This window comes from Balaenoptera physalus (genome assembly GCF_965194825.1).
Source record: "Balaenoptera physalus genome assembly, chromosome: 13".
In the NCBI taxonomy this organism is placed as follows: Eukaryota; Metazoa; Chordata; class Mammalia; order Artiodactyla; family Balaenopteridae; genus Balaenoptera; species Balaenoptera physalus.
Genome location: NC_138892.1, coordinates 45,973,136 through 45,998,675, shown reverse-complemented (window position 1 = coordinate 45,998,675; position 25,540 = coordinate 45,973,136). Strand labels below are relative to the sequence as shown.

Genomic DNA, 25,540 nt, shown 5'->3' with positions numbered 1-25,540 from the left:
AAGAAGCCGGGCCAGTCTCCCCAGGGTCCCAGCTGGCGTCGCGCCCTCCGCCCGCGTGCGCTCTCTGATGCCTGAGCTGGCGGTGGCCCGGGTGGGCCGCCCGCGGGGGGTGCCGGAGGGGGCGGGGGAGGAGCAGGAGGCGGTGTGATGGCCCTGGACGGCGAGCGGGGGGAACAAGAGGAGGAGAAGAAAAAGAAGAAGAAGAAAAAGAAGAGGAAGAAGAAGAAGGAGGAGGAGGCGGGGGCTAAGAAGAGCAGCTCACCCTTCGCGGCCACGATGGGGGAGAACGACGCCGCGCTGCGGGCCGGCGGCAGGGGCCTTTCGGACCCGTGGGCGGACTCCATGGGGGTGCGACCCCGCACCACCGAGCGCCACATCACTGTGCACAGGCGGCTAGTGTTGGCCTTCGCCGTGTCCATCGTGGCGCTGCTCGCGGTCACCATGCTCGCGGTGCTGCTCAGCTTGCGCTTCGACGAGTGTGGGGCGAGCTTACCGCCCGGCGCCGACGGCGGCCCCGCCGGCTTCCCGGCGCGCGGCGGCAACGAAAGCCTTCCGGGTTCGGCCCGGCGCAACCACCATGCTGGCGGAGACTCCTCGCAGCCCGGGGCAGGCGGGGAGGCCAACCCTGAGACCCCGTCCGCCCGTCCGCCGTCGGAGGAGGCGCGGGAGCCGTGGCAGCCGTGGACTCAGCTGCGCCTGTCGGGCCACCTCAAGCCGCTGCACTACAATCTGATGCTCACCGCCTTCATGGAGAACTTCACCTTCTCCGGGGAGGTCAACGTGGAGATCGCGTGCCGGAACGCCACTCGCTACGTCGTGCTGCACGCCTCCCGTGTGGCGGTCGAGAAGGTGCAGGTGGCCGAGGACCGGGTAGCCGGGGCGGTCCCGGTGGCCGGCTTTTTCCTCTACCCGCCAACCCAGGTCTTGGTGGTGGTGCTGAATAGGACCCTGGACGCGCAGAGGAATTACAATCTGAAGATCATCTACAACGCCTTGATCGAGAACGAGCTCCTGGGCTTCTTCCGCAGCTCCTACGTGCTCCACGGGGAGAGAAGGTACGGAGGGAGGCGGTGCCCGGCACCGCCCCACCCAGCCAGGCTGTTCGAAACCGCCGGGCAGCCGGCCACCCAGGGACCGGGCTAGCTTCGGGTACCCGGCAAGCGAGGGATGGGGGAAGGAAGCGAAGGTGAGGTATGGCCATCACCCAGAACTCTCGGGGTCTCCCAGGTGCCTGGGCTCTCCCTGCGGCCAACTCCACAAACTCACTCACCAGTGCCAAATGCCACTCCTCCTCCAGGCTGGGACCCCCTGCCCCGTCAAAGTTCCTTAGCCAGCCTGGGGCACACAGCAATTTTTTTTTTTCTTTTAAAGGGTAATGTGTAATCTGAGCGACATCGGGCCAGGGTGACATCAAAAGCCTGCCTAGTTACCATCAAGGGAAAATTCGTGAGCCCCAGAGGCAGGGCTAGATCCTCCCCTCCCCCACCATGCCCGTTTCCGGAAGGCACAGAGTATTGGATAGGCTCTGGCTCCATGAAGTTTTACAGAACTGGAAGTTGAGATTCTGGGCAGTAAGAGCCAGTCCCAGAGTAAGGGGGGTGGGTGGTGGTGCTGGCGGCTGCCATGGCCAGTGCCAGCGAGAAATGTTCTTGCCGGTGCTGCCAGCTCTCTCCTAACACAGAGTGACTCCAGTTTGTTCACGAGTTACTGCCTCTGGAAATGACTACAGCGGTGAAAGGGGGAAAGCTAACCGTCAGTCTCAAATGCCTTGTTAGTGAGTGCCTTTGATGCTTTTTAGATTGGGGCAGTATTCTGTTTCTTCTTATCTTTTTTTTTTTTTTTTTTTTTTTGAGAGGCTGTGGGGCTTTCCATCACTTGTTTAGAGCTTAGACTTCAGAGTCCAACAGAACTGGGTTCAAATCTCAGCTGCAACTCTGCTTGTGGTGAAGGCTTGAGGAAGCTGATTAAGCTAAGTCACCAATTCCTGACAATAACAGCCTCTAGTGCTTAATGAGCATCCTGTATTAACTCAATCTTACAAGAACCCCATGAGATAGATGCTATCAACACTCCCTATTGTACAGATGGGGAAATGGAGGCACCAAGAAGTCGAGTAACTTGTAACATCGTGAGCCAGCAAAGCAGGTTTTAGACTCAGGCAGTTTGGCTGCAGAACCTATACTTTTAGTTTTAACTTGGGGAAATAATAATAATAATATCCGCATAGGATTGTGGCAGGTTTCCACGAGTAAATGCATTGAAAAGCCCTTCACTCTGTACTTGGCACATAGAGTGCCCACTCATGTTATGAGTGTCCTGTGGTATAAGCTCTCAAGCATGTTGTTGAATGAATAAACAAGTGATTCTTGCTTTTTTGCCCTAGCTCATTGCATTTAAAATAACTTTGATTAATTAAATGGCTGTAGGGCCAGGGAATAACCAAAATGAACTTAAAAATGAAATCAACAACCTTAGGAGTGGAGGCAGGTTGGAGATTAGTAATGATGCCACTGGCAGAGCCTCCCCTGTTCTCAAGAGAGTCTCACAACAGCAGAAAACTTGGGATCAGAGCAGTCCAGGGCTCCTGAGGTCAGCAGGTTTGGCAGTGGAGCGCTGGGACTCAAACTTTGGTTTTCTGATCCCTAGACCAGGGCTTATGATGTCTGGAAACTCTCAGAAGAAGCTGATATAGTATAAGAGGTTAGGGAAATTTCAGTGTGTTATAAGAGAACACGAAAGTGTTAATATTTATAGAGTCCTGTGGTGTAGCCTCATCTAAATAAATTGTCCAGTGCTTTAGTGGTTGTATGATAATTGAAGTCTCCTATAAGTGAATGTATAAATTATTCACTTTCAAACTCCTAAGATCAGATGTGGATAATTTAAACCCCCTCCCACCACTTTCTCTGACATATTCTAAAGAATACAGATTAAAAGGATTAAAAAGAAAATCCACGATCATATCAAATTTGGGGGAAAAGCATAGAAGGCACATTTGCATGTTATGTCAAAATGTCAATAGTGGGAGTTGCATATCATTACTGATAAATCTTGCTGTGGTGAAATAAATACTTCCAGAAAGTCCTGTTTTTTGAGCCACGCCAAAATATATTTGGTGGAACTGAGCTTGTTTTGGTCAGTGCTTTCAAACGAACAGGACTCTTAAAAAGACCAGATGTTCTTGCTTGACCCATAACTGATTTCTTGTACCCTAGTGCATATTTGTATTCAAACTCTCTCGTTCAGTTTTCCCCAGATGGTTGAGAGTTTAACCTAGTGCACATGTGGCTAACTCTGCATCGCAATAGTTGTGCAGGATTTGCTGTTTCTGGAGATCCCAGGATGATTTTATTTCTAAACAGCCTCTTAGAGAAAGTACTTGTTCCTCTTTTTTCCCCTTCATTCGAAAAGGACATAAGTGCAAACTCTAAATTTTCATTTGATTAGTGATTAAATATCTTGGTCTTTAGTTAGTCAGAATTTTTGCCAATTTATCAGATAATTTCTGGAATGAAAATAAATATTTAATCTGGCAATGGGGAGTCACAATGAGCAACCTGAAATATTTAAAAAGAGCTATACTACCATTCAGTCTATCCTACTTAGTCTATGTGGAAACAACTTGTTAATAATCAATCTGATTCTTTGACTCACTCCTCAGAGGTCTGAGAGATGTAATTTGGGTCAGGCAGGAAAATTAGACTTCACTATGTGCTGTATGTCTTTGACCCTTTGAAGGTTCCCTGGTTTTGTTCTACAGGGAAGACTTACCTCTCCTGGTTCCCATATTACAATAAAGGTTGGAAGACAAGCTCCCAGTTAGAACCCAAGGCTTCTCCACTTGAGGCACATCTTTTATTCTCAGTTAATCATTTGGCTAAAGGGAAATTCACCACTTGTTGAATATTGCAAATAAATTCTCTTAAATTTGAAATGCTTACACACAGCAGTAAATTACCTCTGTTAGGCAGAATATATACTCCCTTTTCCCTCAGGCAGGTGGGCAGCAGGCAGACGCGGAGGGTGTGTATTCATGCCATAATATCCTATAGTAGAATATGCTTGCTTAGAATTAGGCAAAATCTTCATTTACCTGAAGTAATTGCCACTTTGGGGCAGCCAGATGGCAAGCATACCCGTGTTCAAAGTAGGGTACCTTAATTTAGATCCAGATGGCCGGATTGAACGAGGAAATTTACCCAAAGTAAATGAACATTTTATTCACTTTCAAAAGGGAAACTGTTTTTCTGTGACAAACTTTGGGTCTGTGACATGCCACAGTGACAGAAGACAGGATGAAAAAAGGAGGTCTTTTTCTGTCAAGGGTTATTTAGAGAGAAACCATGATCTCCAAGTAAAATGAGAAGATAAAATTGTGGTTCTCAAAGAGAATTGCCAAAAACTCCTTTGCAAAAATCTTGTGGAGAGCATAGAGGATTTTATGGGTAGTCACTGATCATTTGTGGTATTAGCATACATGGTTTGGTGCCTTGTACTTTTTCTGGGATGAATTAATAATCATGGCATTTAATAAAAACAAGAAAACCACCATGTTGTTTTTATGTTGAAAGCAGCCCCATTTCTCCACTTACTCTGCTGAGGAGATATCTTTACATGAGCAAGTTGAACTAAATGGCTTTTTGCCCTTCTAAAGAGGGCTCTGAACTGAAAAATCTGGGAGAATGGTTTGTTTCTTTGAAAACTTTTTATATGATTCCTTAACGGACTTAGCTCATTGTTTTCTTGTCACTGCACACATAACCATATGGCCAAACCGAGTCCAGTGTTGGATTTTGGTCACAATTCAAAATGCCACCAGTAAACTAAATCTAGAAACTATTGGGGGAAAGAAAGTTTTAACCATTTAATAATCACTTATTCAGGGAGGAAAATCCATGCAATTGGTGTTTGTCTTGCTGTGCTTTTGATCACCTTGGATAGTAATAAAGCATACCTTATTTATGAAAGAGTTCAATTAATTTGCCTGTATTTTTATTTATTCAAAACAACTCTAAACAGGGCCTATATGCTCTGGATCTCTTTCAAGCAAAGATAGACCTGTGACTGGTTTCCCTGTGTTGGATCTGCATAACATATTTATTTCCTCAAATCAGTTTTTGCCACCGTGTATGTGGATGGGCTTGAGACAACAGTACAGGGCAACAGTTTAGGTTTGCTTGAGGATGATGATGACATTTGGACAATATTTATCTCTTTAAGAATAGGACTCACTTCTTTAAGCATGGCTTTAAAGAATGGTATAAAAAGAGTGAAGAAGAAATAGTCTACCTTTAACACACAAGTGTTTGACAGTCTGTAAAGAAGGGCATCCCTCCGTAACCCAGGCTCATCCTCCTACCCACCAGCCATGATCATCACCTTATCGTCCTTTTAATTCTTTGTGTGTCCTTTACATCCTTTCAAACTTAGAGTAGTGGCTGGGTTCTTCCAGAGTTTCTCAAAGACCCATGCAATCCTGCTTTTTGCCACTAGAGAGTGGCTGCTCTCTCCAACAGAATTTTGCTACATAGGATTTGAGAGAATATAAAGATGCAAAACACTTCTTGCCCTTCCTAGTTCTTTGGACAATCTGAAATGATTCACAAACAGGCACAGCTGGATGGTGGTGAGTGGGCTGTGAGAGTGAAATAAGACTGACAAGATCTTACTGAGTGGGGCTGAACTGAGGTGGAGGGTCCCAGGCTCCCCACTCTTGCCCTCCTTACCTCCAGGTGTGCCTTCTCAGTCTCTGAATAAACAAGGGGCCCCAGGGTTTAAGGAGCTCTGGCAACAGTTGTGCAGGGACAGGGGAGAATGGATTCCTCCCAGTGCAGACCTGTGTTGATTTGCCAGGTGAAGTTTTAGTTTAATTATTCGGATCTTTCCTCATGACTACACACTCAAAAAAAAAAAAAAAAAAAAATCATAGGATGGAAAAAGAATGAAGTTGTAAAATTGCCACTGTTGGTTACTTTTTATCTCTTTAAGAATAAGGGAGCCACTTTTAGTTGTGTTGCTGGGTGGAAAGGTGTGTGTGTGTGTGTGTGTGTGTGTATGTTCAGGGACTCTGGAACCAGACTGCCTCGATTTATGTCTTGACTCTGCCGTTTATTAGCTTTATGACCTTGGCCAAGTTTCCTAAATGTTCTGCGTCTGGTATTCTTATCTGGAAAATGGGGATAATGATATCCTCTTTCATGGGGTTATTTGTGAGGATTACATGAGTTAAGTAATAAAGCACTTAGAATGGTGTCTGACAACTGGTAAGCACGTTTGTGGGTATGAAATATGATTATATTGTTACATGACTGGACATCTACTCTTCGAGCTGGTACAAGGTCATTTAGGCTCAATGTTGTTGCCTTAGGTTTCCCCTTACTAGCAAGACAGTGGGAAATGGTCACTGTGGACATCCCTTCCACTGCTGTTTGTTTTGCCCCCCTAAGCAGAGTTCAAAAGATGGGGGAGAGGAAGAAGCAGAGCCCTTCCACAGTGAAGAAGGAAGAGAAGAGAAAGGCTGTGGTATTTCACAGCTAGAGAAACTCCATGCTTGGTCCAGACACTGAGATGGAGAGGGTTGAGGGAGTGGGAAGAGTGTGTGAAACAAAAGGAACTCACAACTCTGATTATGGCCCTGCTCTCTGTCAGCAGTAAGAAAAGAAAAAAACCAGCTACCAAAGGGTCAGGAGGGTGCCTTCCTTGTCACTGGAAGCTAGTACAGGAAAAGAAAAGCTCCAAGTACCAAGGGAAAGGCACATCAGTCGTTAGATACTGTTTTCAAGACTTTGAGTTCCACCAGTAGTAGTACTTTATAATACTTACATAATACTTTTTCTCTTTCCACTATTAAACAAATGAATCGCAGACACTAGTTTATTTATTCTTATGAAAACCTAACATTATGGCACAGGAAAGTAATTTTAGTGCATTCGTAATACTCTTCATCAATGGTGATCAAGTACTCAGTGCTCATTTTCGATAACAGTATTTAGTGCATAAAAATGAAAACAATTATGAATTTTATGCTCTGTTTTTATAACACGATTATTCACATGTGCACCACTTCCTACATACATTTTGCTGGCATTATTGCATTATGTTTTTAGTTTACTAGAATGGTTATTTAAAAAACAATAGACTACATGCTTGCTTATAGCACTGAATATTCAGCAGGAACACTTCTCTTCTGAAATGGCAGAGTTTTACTGACTCATTGAAGTACATAAAAACACACAGTCTAAACAACGACCCATTTTGGCTTAAAATGTTTTGTCATTGAGTAATAATTTGCATTTTGATTAACAACCTTAACTTTAAATGGGACGTGTAACTTCCATGATCTTGTAACTTTGTTCAGTTTCTGAAAACAGTTGAATAGTAGCTGGATGATCCACTGGATCACTTCTTTCGATCTTGGGAGTTTTTATTACCAATTTTAAACTATTGCAACCGTAGGCAAATTGCAGTTGCAATAGAAGCAAGTTCAAAGAGCAATTTTCACTGTGCTGTATGTGTGGTCTGCATAGATGTGGCCAAAATGGAAACTTCTCAAAAACGCCTTGCCATTTTTGAGGTTCTCTTGGTTTTGGTGGGCTCCTCAATGAAACATGAATCAATCTGAATGCTAGCAGTGTTATGCAAATGTTTGTTTCTTCTGCATATTTTAACTTTATGAAAAGGCAAACAAAATAATGGAACAGAAATTGTATCATATACTGTAATTTGTTGGCAATATCAACCAACGTTAATGCATTACTTCTGCTGAATCTTATAATGACTTGACACAAGTAGCTTGCCTAGTGAACTTCCACAGAAATAAGAAGAAATCAATTCTCTGTATCCTTAAGAGGCAACATAGAGCTTTAAGCTCTACTTCTTAGCTCAACCAAAATGTCAAATAGACAAGTTGTTAAGAAATCAAGTAATTTATTTTAGATGGAAGAGAATTAAAATACATGTATATTATTCATACTTTTCTAGTTATGCTAAAGTGACATTCTTGGAATAACACTTCCAGGATGTCACTTTTGGAGGTGGAATTTTTTTATGATAATAGAGGGATTCCTTAAAAGATAAAAATGATTTTGTTTGAGAAAGCAGGAGAAGAATAGACAACAAAATGCTTTTCCCCATTACCTTCGGCCTCCTGCTGTTTTATTTTACTTCTGGCTGTATTTACATAGGTATTTCACATCCTTACTCTGTATTAAAATGTTCTCTATTTTTAATTATTTTTTTGTATTTTTTTCTACCTGGTGTACTGCTACCACCTCAAACTCCACCTCAAATTTGCTCAAAAACCAAACTCATTATTTTCTGCTCCAAATCCCTTTCTCTAGAGGTCTCTGGCTTTTTAACCGACAGTAAGCAAGAAAGAAGTCTCACTTCCGCCAATTGAAGGCAACCATAAAATATATGCAGCGAAGACAAGATTATGTTTTTGAAATCCAACAGACACTGTTGCCTGTTGGGGGCACTGAGCCTGAAACTGGCTCTCTTTGTTAGAAAGGAGACTATCAAGGGTGAGAGAGGTGTTCGAGGTAGACGGGCAATACTGGGCTCCGAGAAAATCGGAACCTGGAAGAGAGCAGACAGGGTGCGAACTTAATATGTCAGTCAAAACTTTTTTAAAGGTTTATTTCTGTGCTACCAGTAGTCAATTGGCTCACTTCTCCATCTGTCTGTGACCCTTACTACCCAGGAACTTACGCTTCCTCCTCCATAAAGCCTTCCTTCAGTTCTTAAGACGTGTGGTTCTCAGCGGGGTCAGTTCTGCCTCCCATGGGACGTCTGCGATGTCCGGAGACGTTTCGGTTGCCACAACGGGGGAGAGGGGGTGCTACTGGCATCTAGTGGTAGAAGCCAGGAATGCTGCTAAACACAAGATGGCCCCGACAAAGAATAGTTATCCGCCCTCGTATGTCAGTAGTGTCGAGAATTCTACCACGGAATCGCCAATACTTACATTATAAAAATAAAAGTCAGTAGTGCCAAGGTTGAGAAACCTTGCTTTGGAAGATGTAATTTCTTCATGCATTTTCCCTCGCTGTCGTGGCTTTTTGTACGATGCCTGTTTAGGCATATGTTTTATTTATTTTATCAGAGTATAAACTCTTTGAGGGAAGGAAGCATATCTAGTTATCGTTTTCTCCCCAGTACTGAACACTCAAAAATGATGACTAAGAGAAGCAAATGCATTATAGATCTCGTAGCAAAAAGCCGTTTAGCAGTAACGTAATTTAATATTTTAAAAACATCTCATCAAATTCAGGGAATATTTTATTTTTAATTTTTGTTCAGTTATAGGATCTCAAGCTTGGAAAAGACCCTAAGTGTAATCTAGTCCAACTGCTCTTCTTTTCCAAGGGGCTTGTTTTGATTTGCTAAATACTGAATTGAAATTCAGTTGCAATCGTCCTCAGGTGCCAGACTGTGAAATTGGTATTTCCTCATTTAGACATTATCAAATATATGCGGCCCTCAGTGCATAGATATATACTGTGTGTGGGAATTCATTAAGAATATTAATTGCAGAAAAAGTCACTAGATGATCTTTATAGTTCCTTTCAACTCTGAGAATTGGCGATTTAAATTGCTAGCCTTACTAACATATTTACTTACTATATGAGGCAAAAAGAGACTTGAGCACAACATGATTCTTCTGCATAAATATTTGGTTTATTAATTTCTCATTAGCCCAGAGGTATTTAGATCTTCTACATCTAATAAATTCCTACCCTTTAATTAATATCAAAGACACCTTTGATTTTTTACTTAATGACTAATACATTCTAAGTACAGCCTCTCTGTTGAACTCTTGCAGAACTTTCCCCTAGTATTATTAGTTGTTTCTTATGTATTATATATATTTCCCTTTTCAGGTAGATTGCAAAGGCCTTAAGGACAAAAATGGTTATATCTTTAAAAAAAAAAATCCTACCACACACCTAATAGAGTGAAAATCACACATAGCAGACAATATCTATTTGCTCAATGAATGGAATTAGATTTCTCAGATACTTGAAAGTTAAAAGGGAACACTTTTCCTCGTATATTAAATTCCATAGGTATCTTTTAAATAGCCTCAGTAGAGAAATATGAAGCTCAGTGGACATTTTAATAAGAAAGATAAGATTCAAGAACATATGTAAGACAAAAGCACGTGAAAATTGTAAATGGGTGCATCTTAATTAAAAGTTACTGACACTCCGTTAAGCAAGAACTATATTACTATCAGTAGAAAATAGGAAAAATATTACCAAGATGCTGGCAAGTTTGGAAAGAAGAACCTTTATTACCAATAGTCAAATTAAAACATTGTTTATAAATTATGGCTAAAGATGAATTTTACTGTTTTTGAGATACAATTACCTTTTACTCAGACACAGAAAATGTGAATTCTAGACCCAGCTTTGCACTAATTGCCTGTGTAACTTTGGATAAATCACTTAACCCTACTGGAACTACTTTTTCATTTTAGGAATTTATGAGAGCTGGACAATTTGTTTCTAAGATTGCTTCCAACTTTAACCTTATATTTTTCTGAAGATTTATAGTTAAAACTTCTTTCCTATACATTACCCCATTTTATCATCTCGACAGTTTTGTAAGGGAGGCCTAGAAAATATTATTTTCCTTCTACTAATGAAAAAATAGACTCAGGTAGTTAAGTGATTTATCCAAGCCTGGTATGCAGCAGCCCAGTACTATTTCAAGATAATTCTCAATTCCCCTCTCTCAGAGTAAATATACAATTAATCTTTAGAATGTCTTATTTTTCTCTGTTTCAAAGCTAAACTTTTAAAAAGTAAGCCCTCAATAATGCATGTAAGCTTCATAATTTTAAAAAAGTATAAACATTTACATTTCATGGTTTGAGCCAGGGGTAGCCAGTAAGATTCAATACACATGTCAACACCTACTGATTGGTAGTAACTGCCTGAAGTGCTATGCTGAGAATAATTTTAAGACCAAGTTTTGGCTCAGCGGGAAAGTGTGCCATGTGAGATTAACCATGAACACTGTGAATGATGGAGAGGGGAGGGGTGGCAGAACTACTATGGGGGAAAGAGCCTTTTAAAGAAATGACTTGTAGCACTCAGTAATGTTTTATGAAGGGTCTGTTATTGACTTATGTCCAGTTTTAACTAGTATTATTTTAAAAGTTTAATTAGTTTATGTCATGAATGTTTTCATAAGTAATGGCCCCATTTTTAAGTTAAAAGTGTGTCCTTCTTCAAGTACTTAGTCTGAGTGTTTTGATTTGTAACCATAACAGTGAAAGAATGTAGAGGGTGCTTCTGGAGTTTTAATGAGATGCAACTTTGCAGCTTGATCTGAAAACTTGAGGGCATTAAATATTATATATGTATATATATATGTGCACACATTGATGTATTTATTATATAGATATTTATTATGTTAATTTATTATATTAACATATAATAACATATAATTTATATAGTAAATATATATTATGAGTGGTAAAAACCAATGGTGTCTGGATTATTCTATGTAAATGTATATTATAGCACTTCAAGAAAGGTTGGCTGCTGCTTATTAACTGCCTTTTGGGTGCTGTTCATCTATTCACAGTGATGGGTGCTTTACATCCCCTTTTCCATTCTACTAAGCTTTACAATGCTTTTTAAGTTAGGCATGATTATTTCCTTTTAAGCAATGAACATGTACACCTTAGGGAAATTTAGTAATCATCCAAGATGATACGGCTAAGAAATGTTGTGGAGCCAGAATGCAGACCAAGTTTTGTCAGATGTCAAAATCCTTTTCCTTACCAAAATCAGGCCATGTCTTACTGAAATTTGAGGACATAGATGTTTCTCAGTGATGGTCTATGCCCTACTTGTATCTGATGACAAGTTTTGGATTTTGATTTCATTGTCTTTACTGGTTGTACAGTTTCAGAGAGGAGACTGAGGCATACCAAAAAGGAGAACCATTATTTTCCAATACTTGCCCATATGATGATGAGTTGTTTTTCTGTAAAGTGTAATATTTTGTCTAATAAGCGTGGCTCTGGGTTTAGAGAATTTCCTTTAGTTGAGAGCAAAGTTCCCTGAAGAATTTTCATTGTTGGGGAAATATGTATGAAGTATGCTTCCATGCTATTCATGCACTTAAGTTTGATTCAGAAAAAAACTGTCTCGTAATTTGGCTAAAGCATATTATTTTATTTTATTTTATTTTTTATTTATTTTTTAAAAATCACACTCCTCCTGTTTTAATCTGTCCTTCTGCCCGTCTGTCCATCCTCCACTGTTTTTTTTTTTTTTTAAAGTAGAGGGAAGGATTATTTATTTATTTATTTACTTATTTATTGGCTGTGCTGGGTCTTTGTTTCTGTGCGAGGGCTTTCTCTAGTTGCGGCAAGCGGGGGCCACTCTTCATCATGGTGTGCGGGCCTTTCACTATCGCGGCCTCTCTTGTTGCTGGGCACAGGCTCCAGGGGCACAGGCTCCAGATTCACAGGCTCAGTAGTTGTGGCTCACGGGCCCAGTTGCTCTGCGGCATGTGGGATCTTCCCAGACCAGGGCTCGAACCTGTGTCCCCTGCATTGGCAGGCAGATTCTCAGCCACTGCGCCACGAGGGAAGCCCCATATTATTTTATAAGCAGAAGCATATAAAGTGGTTATAACTTAACTCAAGCCACAAATGTAATTGAGAATGTCATTTTCTTTTTTCCAGGTTCCTTGGTGTTACTCAGTTTTCGCCTACACATGCCAGAAAGGCATTTCCTTGTTTTGATGAGCCAATCTACAAGGCTACTTTCAAAATCAGCATCAAGCATCAAGCAACCTATTTATCTTTATCCAATATGCCGGTGGAAACTTCCGTGTTTGAGGAAGATGGATGGGTTACGGATCACTTTTCGCAGACCCCTCTCATGTCCACGTATTATTTAGCCTGGGCAATTTGCAACTTCACATACAGAGAAACTACCACCAAGACTGGGGTTGTAGTAAGTATTTCAAGCTTAATGTTGTTTCTGGATAATGTACACTGATTTCTGGATTAACAATGAATCATTTCTATTCTCTTCACAACTTACATAGCTGAATTCTTTCCTTAATCCTTGGAAGGAAAATTATCTTCCTGGTTTCAGAGTCAGAGAGGAGCTTCTCTTCTATACCCAGCCCTCTTATTACCTTAATCACCTCCCCACCCCTGCCATTCCTGTCCTTCTTCATCGCCTGAGTATCTCTGGAACAGCTATTGTCTGTTATGGGAAATTGCCTCTTTTTATTTATATGATGGTAAAGCTTCTTTTTACTGTAAAATATTTCAAATATACAGAAAATGTGGAGAATAATATAATAAACTTCTACTAGCCAGCTGTATAGAATCTAAACATTTTACCATCTTTGCTCCAGTCTAATTTATTTTTTGAGAAAGTAAAACATATTGGATAGAGTTGAAGCCCTCTGTGGACACCTGCCTGATCTCATTGCCTTGCCTCCTACCTCCTCCTGCCTTGCCCTGAATTTAGATTTTGCTATTTCCATGCACCTTATCACACAATTATTAAGTATATTATTAATTATTAAGTATAAATCTATTTACAATACATTCCATGCTTTAAAATTTCATATAAGTGGTTTTATATTATAGATATCATTCTGCAACTTTATTTTATTTTATTTTTTGCTTAAAATTTTGTTTTTGTGGTTTATCTGAATAGAATGCTTGAGTGAATATATCAAAATTTGTCATCCTCCTATAAATGAACATTTTAATTTTTTTCTGATTTTCATTGATTAACAACAATGCTCAGTGAACATTTTTGTACATAAGTTCTTCTGCTAGTGTGCTAGAATTTCTGTAAGGTACGAAGCTTCTCTTAGCCCATAGCACGCAAGTGTATAGAAATATGTACTTAGAGAAGGGTGATATAAGGGAAGCCTAGAGAATTCACTCTCTGTATTAAATTTATAACAAGAATCAGTTGGATTCTTTAGGATCATTACCATTTGTAACAGCATGGTGTTCTAGGCACTCTTTACATGCTACTGTATTGCGTTAGTCAGATTAAGTCAGGTCATTGCCTCTTAAGAACTTTTTCCTCATTTCAATGGCCTACACAATAAATATGCATTTATTTTAATTTTCATGTCAACCCTAAAGCAAGGTATTATAATTCTATTTTTCCAAGTGAATAAAGTAAATTTAGATTTAAAGAGATGAAGTAACTTTACCAGAGTAAAAAGTAAGCAAGTGGTAGGGCTGCAAGAAAATCTTCTATTGGTCTGATCCCAAATTTGGGGCTCTACACACCCTGCCCCCCTCCCCATGCCCTAGGAGCTCTATTTCACCATTTCACCTGTGTGTCGATATGAGAATTCAGGTAATGATTCTGTCCATCCGGTGGCCATCGTATTTGGTGTTGCTCAAACATAACAGAAGAAGTGTACAGAAATCTATATTCTTATTCTGTAGGAAGTTCATAGCTCCATAACAGCCTAAATATTGAATAATGGGTTTGGCTAAATAAATTTTTCTCACCGTTACTTTCAATTTAAATCACTGTGGAACCCATTTAAAAAATAAAATCTGCCTGCATACAAAATTAATGCCATTATTAAAGAACTGTGTATAGTGAATTAATCTACATAATCATTATAACAGTACCTTAAATGCTGGCTGTAGAAGGCTAGAAAAAAGATATTTTACTCTTTTGGACTTATTTAGTATGTTGAATTCCTCTGATGTTTGTTGATGTCTCCTAGGGATACTTCAAGGCTATACATGTTGGACCATACACAGAAAAGGAATACTAAGACATATCATTCCCTTTTACATCTTCAAAAGTTGATGACTGACTACTTGATGTGGGTCTGTTAGGAGCATAGGATACATTGGAAGTGTTTTTCCTAATATGATTTCTTTAAAATATCCTAAAACTATTCTCAGCTGTACACAATTATGCTTGTTGCTAAGTGATCCATATTTAAAACCAGATACACTCTAATTATTTAGATGTGACTTTTATTAGAGTTAAGAATTCAAGTAATTAGTAAACATTAAAAAATTCCTACTTATTTTTATGTAGAAAAGATAAAACATGCTACCAGAGAACATTGAAAGGTCAACTGAAATAAAAATTTGCTCTACAATCTAAAAATACTAAGAATAGTAAAAAGGAAAACAAAATTGCTGTTGGGAACCCTTGTTTATCAACTGTGGAACTAAAGTATAAAACCTGGTTTTCTGGGGAGACCTTCAAGTTGGCGGAGGAGTAAGACATGGAGATCACCTTCCTCCCCACAAATACATCAGAAATAACGTCTACATGTGGAACAACTCCTACAGAACACCTACTGAATGCTGGCAGAAGACCTCAGACTTCCCAAAAGGCAAGAAACTCCCCACGTACCTGGGTAGGGCAAAAGAAAAAAGAAAAAAAAAAGCCAAAGAATAGGGACGGGACCTGCACCAGTGGGAGGGAGCTGTGAAGGAGGAAAGGTTTCCACACACTAGGAAGGCCCTTCGCAGGCAGAGACGGCGGGTAGCAGGGGGGAAAGATTTGGAGCCACAGAGGAGAGTGCAGCAACAGGGGTGCAGCAAAGTGGAGAGATTCCCGCACAGAGGATTGGTGCCGACCAGCATTCAACAGCCTGTGAGGCTTGTCTGTTCACCCACCGGGACGGGTGGGGGCTGGGAGCTGAGGCTCGGGCTTCGCAGGTCAGATCCCAGGGAGAGGACTTGGGTTGGCTGTGTGAACACAGCCTGAAGGGGGCTAGTGCACCACAGCTAGCCGGGAGGGAGTCTGGGAAAAAGTCTGGACCTGCCTAAGAGGCAAGAGACCATTGTTTCGGGATGCACGAGGAGAGGGGATTCAGAGCACCGCCTAAACGAGCTTCAGACATGGGTGCAAGCCACAGCTATCAGCACAGACACCAGAGACCGGCATGAGATGCTAAGGCTGCTGCTGCCTCCACCAAGAAGCCTGTGTGCGAGCACAGGTCACTATCCACACCTCCCCTCCTGGGAGCCTGTGCAGCCCTCCACTGCCAGGGTCCCGTGATCCAGGGACAACTTCCCTGGGAGAACACACGGCGCACCTCATGCTGTTGCAATGCCACGCTGGCCTCTGCCGCCGCAGGCTCGCCCCGCGTTCCGTACCCCTCCCTCCCCTCCGGCCTGAGTGAGCCGGAGCCTCCTAATCAGATGCTCCTTTAACCCCGTCTTGTCTGAGCGAAGAACAGATGCCCTCAGGCGACCTACACGCAGTGGCAGGGCCAAATCTAAAGCTGAACCCCAGGAACTGTGTGAACAAAGAAGAGAAAGGGAAATTTCTCCCAGCAGCCTCAGGAGCAGCGGATTAAATCTCCACAACCAACTTGATGTACCCTGCATCTGTGGAATACCTGAATAGACAACGAATCATCCCAAAATTGAGGCGGTGGACTTTGGGAGCAACTGTACACTTGGGGTTAACTTTCTGCATCTAATTTGTTTCTGGTTTTATGTTTGTCTTAGTTTAGTATTTAGAGTTTATTATCATTGGTAGATTTATTTATTGATTTCGTTGCTCTTTTTTTTATAGATATATATGTTTTCCTTTTTCTCTTATTCTGAGTGTGTATGTGTATGCTTCTTTGTGTGATTTTGCCTGTATAGCTTTGCTTTTACCATTTGTCCTAGCATTCTGTCTTTCCGTTTTTTTCTTTCTTTCTTTTCTTTTATTACGTTTTACTTTTTTTTATTTTTAATAATTTTTTTTATTTTAATTATTTTATTTTATTTATTTTTCTTTCTTGTTTTCTTTTTTTCTCCCTTTTCTTCTGAGCCATGTGGCTGACAGGGTACTTGGTGCTCCAGCTGGGTGTCAGGCCTATGCCTCTGAGGTGGGAGAGCTGAGTTCAGGACATTGGTCCACCAGAGACCTCCCGGCTCCACGTAATATCAAACAGCGAAAGCTCTCCCACAGGTCTCCATCTCAACACTAAGACCCAGCTCCCCTCAATGACCAGCAAGATACAGTGCTGGACACCCTATGCCAAACAACTTGCAAGACAGGAACACAACCCCACCCATTAGCAGCGAGGCTGCTTAAAATCATAATGAGGTTACAGACACCCCAAAACACACCTCCGGCCACCGTCCTTCCCACCAGAAAGACAAGATCCAACCTCATCCACCAAAACACAGGCACCAGTCCCCTCCAAAAGGAAGCCTACACAACCTACTGAACCAACCTTAGCCACTGGGGGCAGACACCAAAAACAACGGGAACCACGAACCTGCAGCCTGCAAAAAGGAGACCCCAAACACAGTAAGTTAAGCAAAATGAGAAGACAGAGAAACCCACAGCAGATGAAGGAGCAAGGCAGTGACCCACAAGACCAAACAAATGAAGAGGAAATAGGCAGTCTACCTGAAAAAGAATTCACAGTAATGATAGTAAAGCTGATCCAAAATCTTGGAAATAGAATGGAGAAAATACAAGAAACGTTTAACAAGGACCTAGAAGAACTAAAGAGCAAACAAACAATGATGAACAACACAATAAATGAAATTAAAAATTCTCTAAAAGGAAACAATAGCAGAATAACTGAGGCAGAATAATGGAAATGTGACCTGGAAGATAAAATAATGGAAATAACTACTGCAGAACAAAATAAAGAAAAAAGAATGTAAAGAATTGAGGACAGTCTCAGAGACTTCTGGGACAACATTAAATGCACCAACATTTGAATTATAGGGGTCCCAGAAGAAGAAGAGAAAAAGAAAGGGTCTGAGAAAATATTAGAAGAGATTATAGTTGAAAACTTCCCTAATATGGGAAAGAAAATAGTCAATTAAGTCCAGGAAGCGCAGAGAATCCCATACAGGATAAATCCAAGGAGAAACATGCCAAGACACATATTAATCGAACTATCAAAAATTAAAGACAAAGAAAAAATATTAAAAGCAGCAAAGGAAAAACAACAAATAATATACAAAGGAATCCCCATAAGGTTAACAGCTGATCTTTCAGCAGAACCTCTGCAAGCCAGAAGGGAGTGGCAGGACATATTGAAAGTGATGAAAGGGAAAAACCTACAACCAAGATTACTCTACCCAGCAAGGATCTCATTCAGATTTGACGGAGAAATTAAAACCTTTACAGACAAGCAAAAGCTAAGAGAATTCAGCACCACCAAACCAGCTTTACAACAAATGCTAAAGGAACTTCTTTAGGCAGGAAACACAAGAGAAGGAAAGGACCTACAATAACGAACCCAAAACAATTAAAAAAATGGTAATAGGAACATACATATCGATAATTACCTTCAATGTAAATGGATGAAATGCTCCAACCAAAAGACACAGACTGGCTAAATGGATACAAAAACAAGACCCATATATATGCTGTCTTCAAGAGACCCACTTCAGACCTAGGAACACATACAGACTGAAAGTGAGGGGATGGAAAAAGATATTCCATGCAAATGGAAATCAAAAGACAGCTGGAGTAGCAATTCTCATATCAGGCAAAATAGACTTTAAAATACAGTTTGTCTCATATGATCACCTCAGTAGATGCAGAGAAAGCTTTTGACAAAATTCAACACCCATTTATGATAAAAACCCTCCAGAAAGTAGACATAGAGGGAACTTACCTCAACATAATAAAGGCCATATATGACAAACCCATAGCCAACATCATTCTCAGTGGTGGAAAACTGAAACCATTTCCACTAAGATCAGGAACAAGACAAGGTTCTCCACTCTCACCAGTATTATTCAACATAGTTTTGGAAGTTTTAGCCACAGCAGTCACAGAAGAAAAAGAAATAAAAGGAATCCAAATCAGAAAAGAAGAAGTAAAGCTGTTTCTGTTTGCAGATGACATGATACTATACATAGAGTATCCTAAAGATGCTACCAGAAAACTACTAGAGCTAATCAATGAATTTGGTAAAGTTGTAGGGTACAAAATTAATGCACAGAAATCTCTTGCATTCCTGTACACTAATGATGAAAAATCTGAAAGAGAAATTAAGGAAACACTCCCATTTACCATTGCAGCAAAAACAATGAAATACCTAGGAATAAACCTACTTAAGGAGACAAAAGACGTGTATGCAGAAAACTGTAAGACACTGATGAAAGAAATTAAAGATGATACAAACAGATGGAGAGATATACCACGTTCTTGGATTGGAAGAATCAACATTGTGAAAATGACTATACTACCCAAAGCAATCTACAGATTCAGTGCAATCCCTATCAAACTACCAATGGCATTTTTCACAGAACTAGAACAAAAAATTTCACAATTTGTATGGAAATACAAAAGAGCCCAAATAGCCAAAACAATCCTGAGAAAGAAAAATGGAGCTGGAGGAATCAGGCTCCCTGACTTCAGACTATACTACAAGCTACAGTAATCAAGACAGAATGGTACTGGCACAAAAATAGAAATATAGATCAATGGAACAGGATAGAAGGCCCAGAGATAAACCCATGCATGTATGGTCACCTTATTTTTGATAAAGGAGGCAAGAATATACAATGGAGAAAAGACAGCCTCTTCAATAAGTGGTGCTGGGAAAACTGGACAGCTACATGTAAAAGAATGAAATTAGAACACTCCCTAACACCATACACAAAAATAAACTCAAAATGGATTAAAGACCTAAATGTAAGGCCATACACTATAAAACTCTTAGAGGAAAACATAGGCAGAACACTCTCTGACATAAATCACAGCAAGATCCTTTTTGACCCACCTCCTAGAGAAGTGGAAATAAAAATGAAAATAAACAAATGGGACCTAATGAAACTCACAAGCTTTTGCACAGCAAAGGAAACCATAAACAAGATGAAATGACAACCCTCAGAATGGAAGAAAATATTTGCAAATGAAGCAACCGACAAGGGATTAATCTCCAGAATATACAAGCAGCTCATGCAGCTCAATATCAAAAAAAAAAAAAGAAAACCCAATCCAAAAATGGGCAGAAGACCTAAATAGACATTTCTTCAGAGAAGATATACAGATTGCCAACAAACACATGAAAGGATGCTCAACATCACTAATCACTAATCACTAGGGAAATGCAAATCAAAACTACACTGAGGTATCACCTCACACCAGGCAGAATGGCCATAATCAAGAAATCTACAAAAATCTACAAACAATGCTGGAGAGGGTGTGGAGAAAAGGGAACTCTCTTGCACTGTTGATGGGAATGTAAATTGGTACAGCCACTATGGAGAACAGTATGGAGGTTCCTTAAAAAACTGAAAATAGAACTACCATATCACTACTAGGCATATACCCTGAGAAAACCATAATTCAAAAAGAGTCATGTACCAAAATGTTCATTGCAGCTCTATTTACAATAGCCAGGACATGGAAGCAATCTAAATGTCCATCAACAGATGAATGGATAAAGAAGATATGGCACATATATACAATGGAATATTACTCAGCCATAAAAAGAAATGAAACTGAGTTATTTGTAGTGAGGTGGATGGACCTAGAGTCTGTCATACAGAGTGAAGTAAGTCAGAAAGAGAAAACCAAATACTGTATGCTAACACATATATATGGAATCTAAAAAAAAATTTTTAAAAAGGTTCTGAAGAACCTAGGGGCAGGACAGGAATAAAGACACAGACGTAGAGAATGGACTTGAGGACACGGGGAGGCGAAGGTTAAGCTGGGGCGAAGGGAGAGAGTGGCATGGACATATATACACTACCAAACGTAAAATAGATAGCTAGTGGGAAGCAGCCACATAGCACAGGGAGATCAGCTCGGTGCTTTGTGACCACCTAGAGGGGTAGGATAGAGAAATGGGAGGGAGACACAAGAGGGAGGAGATATGGGGATATATGTATATGTATAGCTGATTCACTTTGTTATACAGCAGAAACTAAGACACCATTGTAAAGCAATTATACTCCAATAAAGATGTTAAAAAATCCAAAAACAAAAACCTGGTTTTCTTTTTTTTTTGTTACCCCTTGGAAATTCAATCCATTTTCTTTTTATTGTCATTCCTCTTTATTACCGAGAACACATGGGAATGACATTTCTGAACTCTTAACATCTAAAAGGAGTTGAAATTTAGCTTTAGAATATTGGGTGTGGGATGGTTATATGAAGTCCAGGTGATCATTTTGGATGAAATGATCCAAATGATTTCATCCATTTCAGGTGAAATCCAAGCCTGTAGACATGTTTTGTTTACCCATCCCCAAAATGTCTTAAGATTTTTCTAATTAGTTGTCAACATTTAGAAATTGGGAAATTGCTCATAACGTGATTTATATCTGGCTTCTCTTGAAAAATTGGAAAATCCCTTGACACCAGGCTCACATTCTCACTTGGCAGTATTTGTTCATTCATTTATTCCTTCAACAAACTGTCACAGAGTTTAGTGCCATAAAACAACCATTTTATTACTTTCAAAGTTTCAGTGGGTCAGGAATTTAAAGGACCCAAGGGAAACAGTTTGTCTTTGCTCAGAGATGTCAGGGGCCTCAGCTGGGGAAACTTGATGATTGAGGTTGACTTGACAGCTAGAAGCCAGAATCATCTGGACCATATTCACTAATGTGCCTGTTGATTGTTCTGTCAGTCTTCTGGGATGTTAAATAGGGCTTTTGGCCACAGCATCTATGTGTGGCCTTTCCATGTGGTCTGGGCTTGCTCAAAGTCTAGTGGCCTCAGGATGGTTGGATTTCTTATGTGGTTGTTCAGAGCTCCAAAGATGAGTGTTTTTTTTTTTTTTTAATAAATTTATTTATTTATTTATTTATTTATTTATTTTTGGTTGTGTTGGGTCTTCGTTTGTGTGCGAGGGCTTTCTCTAGTTGCAGCGAGCGGGGGCCACTCTTCATCGCGGTGCGCGGGCCTCTCACTATCGCGGCCTCTCTAGTTGCGGAGCACAGGCTCCAGACGCGCAGGCTCAGTAGTTGTGGCTCACGGGCCCAGTTGCTCCACAGCATGTGGGATCTTCCCAGACCAGGGCTCGAACCCATGTCCCCTGCATTGGCAGGTGGATTCTCAACCACTGCCCAGGGAACCCCAGATGAGTGTTTTAAAAGAACTAGGTGGAAGCTGTGTGACCATTGGTGACTTATCCTCAGAAGTCGCACAGCATCACTCTATTGCATTGTAATAATTACAAGTGAGTCATAAGGATGGCCTTGTTCTCTGGAAGAGGGCATAGATCCTACCTATTGATGGGGAGTGTCAAAGAATTTGTGGGCTTGTTTTAAAATCAATACAGTCTGCTCTCTGGCCACAAATTATTTATATTCATTCCATATACAAAATACACTCACCAATAGGTCTCATTCCATTACAGCTTTAGGCTGAAGTTTGAGGTCCAGGATCTCACCGTGTAATTTAGGTCTAGGTGCAGATGAGACTACTTGGGTTTGGTTTCTTGAGCATGGTTTCTCTTGCTCTGAAGACCTGTTAACTAAAGAGATACATTATCTATCCTTCTTGCCCCACAACAGACAATGGTGAGATGGAAATCCGATTATTGCAGTAGATCTTTCCATTCAAGAATGGAAAAAATGGGAGGTTATAGCAGCCTCTGGCCCATAGCAATTCTGAAGTTCAAGTGGGCACATATTGGCACTTCCTTAATTATGGCTCAATGCTGCTCCCTGTTAAGTTGTTCTTCCTGGCACTTGGCCCTGCCCTTTGAGCTCTTAGCTTTTTTTTCTAAGGCATCTTTTCTTTTCCAATTAAAAAGTAGTTTATGTCTGCAATTAAATAGCCTTCTTAGCTTGCTTCCTACCAGTAAAAAGTAGGGGGTTTCAAAAGCCTATTTTTCTTTTGTATTGGTTCTTTTGCTTTAAGTCCAAACAGGTATAATTATGTTAAAAACTGTTGGGGGCTTCCCTGGTGGCGCAGTGGTTGAGAATCTGCCTGCCAATTCAGGGGACACGGGTTCGACCCCTGGTCTGGGAAGATCCCACATGCCGTGGAGCAACTAGGCCCGTGAGCCACAACTGCTGAGCCTGTGCGTCTGGAGCCTGTGCTCGCAACAAGAGAGGCCGCGATAGTGAGAGGCCCGCGCACCGCGATGAAGAGTGGCCCCCACTTGCCACAACTAGAGAAAACCCTCGCACAGAAACGAAGACCCAACACAGCCAAAAATAAATAAATAAATAAATAATTTTAAAAAAACAAAACAAAACTGTTGGCTTTTTATGTATCAAGTTACATCCATTCCATTAGACAAAACTACATATACAAGTCTCTTTAAGATGAGACTTTGTTTACCTTGAGGCTTTGCAGAATAATGCCCATGACATTTTTAGATGCTCTATTATTTAACAGAGAGGGTTTATGAGGCACACCCTTAAGATCCTTAGAAAACCTTTTGTATTTTTAATAAGTTTTATGGGGCATCACTTTAAGATTGTCTGAAGTCTTAACAATTTCTGAAGTCACATCCTTGGCTTCATCATGTGTTCCTGACAGTGACCTGCATTTTTTTCCTAAGGCCATTTCTTACTTTAAGAATATTTTGCCATCTGGAGAGGCTGGGCAGCAAGAGAAAGAGTCTTAATTTCAAGCTCAGCAAGTCCTGGCTCTTTTCTGTTTCTTCTAAATTTTGCTTGGAAACTGGACAGTTTGTTCTTAAGCTCATCTCTCTGATTGTGCATTTTTTCATGGCCAGTAAGAAGCCAGGTGGCACTTTCAGTGTTCTGCCTGGAAATCTTCTTAGCTAGAAAATGCAGTTCAGTAGTTATATTTCTTATTTTCCATGGTACTGCAGGCAACAGGGTTGCCAAACTTTCTTCCACTTAATAACAAAGGTCCCCTTTCCTTCAGCTTCCAATACTATTTACCATTATAGCCTTCAGGCTATCACCAACAGCTTCCTCAAGGGCTATAAAACTTTGGCTAAAGGACCCTCTCAAGGATCTTCCAGCCTTTGCTAACCTTCCCAAGGCCAATAAAAAAAATTACCAATTTTTACGCCCATTGGACTCTGTGGGTCAGGAGTTTGGACAGCATAGAGCAGGGAATGACTCATCTCTGCTCTTCCATGTCCCAGCTGGGAAGGCTCGTCTCACTGGGAGTGCTTGACAGCTCGGGGCCAGAATCATCTGGGGGCAATCTTTACTAACTGTGTTTACTTGTTGTTGGCTGTTGTCTGGGCTCTCACTTGGGGCTTTTATCTGGAGCATCTATGAATGGTCTCCCTATTTGGCCTCAGCTTCTTTGCAGCCTAATGTTGTCAGACTTGTTACTGGTGATTCAGGCCTCCAAAGGTGAGCATACTGAGAGATGCACACTGCCTGTTCATTCCATTATAAATGGTTGTATAGAATGTATTAGTCACCATCTTTTTTTTCCTCTCTTCCTTTTAGCAAGGCAGAGGCTGTATTATCCTTTCAGACCTAGCCTAAGAAGTTAACAGTGTCACTGTTGGTGCATTTTGTTACTTACAAACTTAGATTGGTCCAGATTCTAGTGGAGGGGACATAGTCCCCATCTTTCAATGGGAATAGTGTCAAAGAATTTGAAGGCTCATTGGAAAACCACCACAGTTGTTATAAGTATTATAGGGATTATAAAATCACAAACATAGTGCCTGACACATTGTACTCACTCTGTTGATGACAATTAAGTTGATGATATATTCAGAAGTCATAGAAAGGAGTAGGGATATGTAAGTTTGAGAGGTAGATGGAATCTAGATTATGAAAGGGCTTGATGCCTGGCTAAATTTTAAAATTATCATTCAGTTAACAATAAGATCCACTGGAAATTTAAGAACTGGAAGCATGATATGTATAATTTTTATAATCTGCTGGAGAGAAGCATGCAAAATATGTGGACATGAGGAGACTGGAAATGGGGGTCCATTTAGCTAAGAAAGTCTGGACTAGGGTAATTATAATTTAAATGTATGAGATGGTGTAGTTATGAAACGCACTTAAAAGAAAGAATTGGTAGGACTTGGTGAGGGATAAAAGATAGGAAAAAGTAAACATTGGGGAAGAAGAAGAGCAGAGAGTCAAGAACGACTTTAATGTTTAAGGTAATAACACCTCTATAGTTTCTGTCCTCCAGATTCACTATGTATTCTGAACTGGTCATCACAACCAATGAGAGTTTTCATTTTTTTTGGCCAGTTGGATGCACAACCTACACTACTTGAGTGATAGTTTCCTCCTATTATATAACTGATTATATAGAATTCTATTAGTCAGCATTTTTTTTATTAGCAAGTGATAGAAATTCAATTTGAGCTTAAGCAAAAAAGGGAAATTTATAAGAAAAATGTCAGAGTATCTCAAAGAATTCCAGGTGAGGGGTGGACCTGAAACTTAGAGCGCTGTGAGAAACTTGGGAATCCTGTTTCAGGTCTTTGTCAGTGCTTCTTCTGCTTTGCTTTACTCTCTCACTGTGGACAGGCTTCCTCTGTTCTTTGAGTCACGTGGTAGAATGTTGCTGTCAGAAGTTCCCAAGTTTTGCATATTGACATGCAGGCCCCAAGAGGGAAACTGACCTTTATAAATTTCCAAACTCATGGGGAGTGTATTGAT

General features: G+C 40.5%; 1 protein-coding gene and 1 long non-coding RNA gene across 3 annotated transcripts in view; one reads left to right on the top strand and one right to left on the bottom strand.

Moving 5' to 3' along the window:
* Window positions 1–335, bottom strand: part of LOC309640429 — a 41,525-nt gene extending 41,190 nt beyond the window's left edge. The window contains exon 1 of the long non-coding RNA XR_014252210.1: window positions 263–335. This is a non-coding gene — a long non-coding RNA (uncharacterized lncRNA). The remainder of the gene's footprint in view (window positions 1–262) is intronic.
* The window catches only part of TRHDE (thyrotropin releasing hormone degrading enzyme), a 394,213-nt gene continuing 368,719 nt past the window's right edge, over window positions 47–25,540 (top strand). For both annotated transcript variants that reach the window (XM_082418907.1, XM_082418908.1), the window contains exons 1-2: window positions 47–1,055; window positions 12,707–12,980. In XM_082418907.1, coding sequence (XP_082275033.1) covers window positions 148–1,055; window positions 12,707–12,980 — 1,182 coding nt within the window. In that variant the 5' untranslated portion in view covers window positions 47–147. The remainder of the gene's footprint in view (window positions 1,056–12,706; window positions 12,981–25,540) is intronic.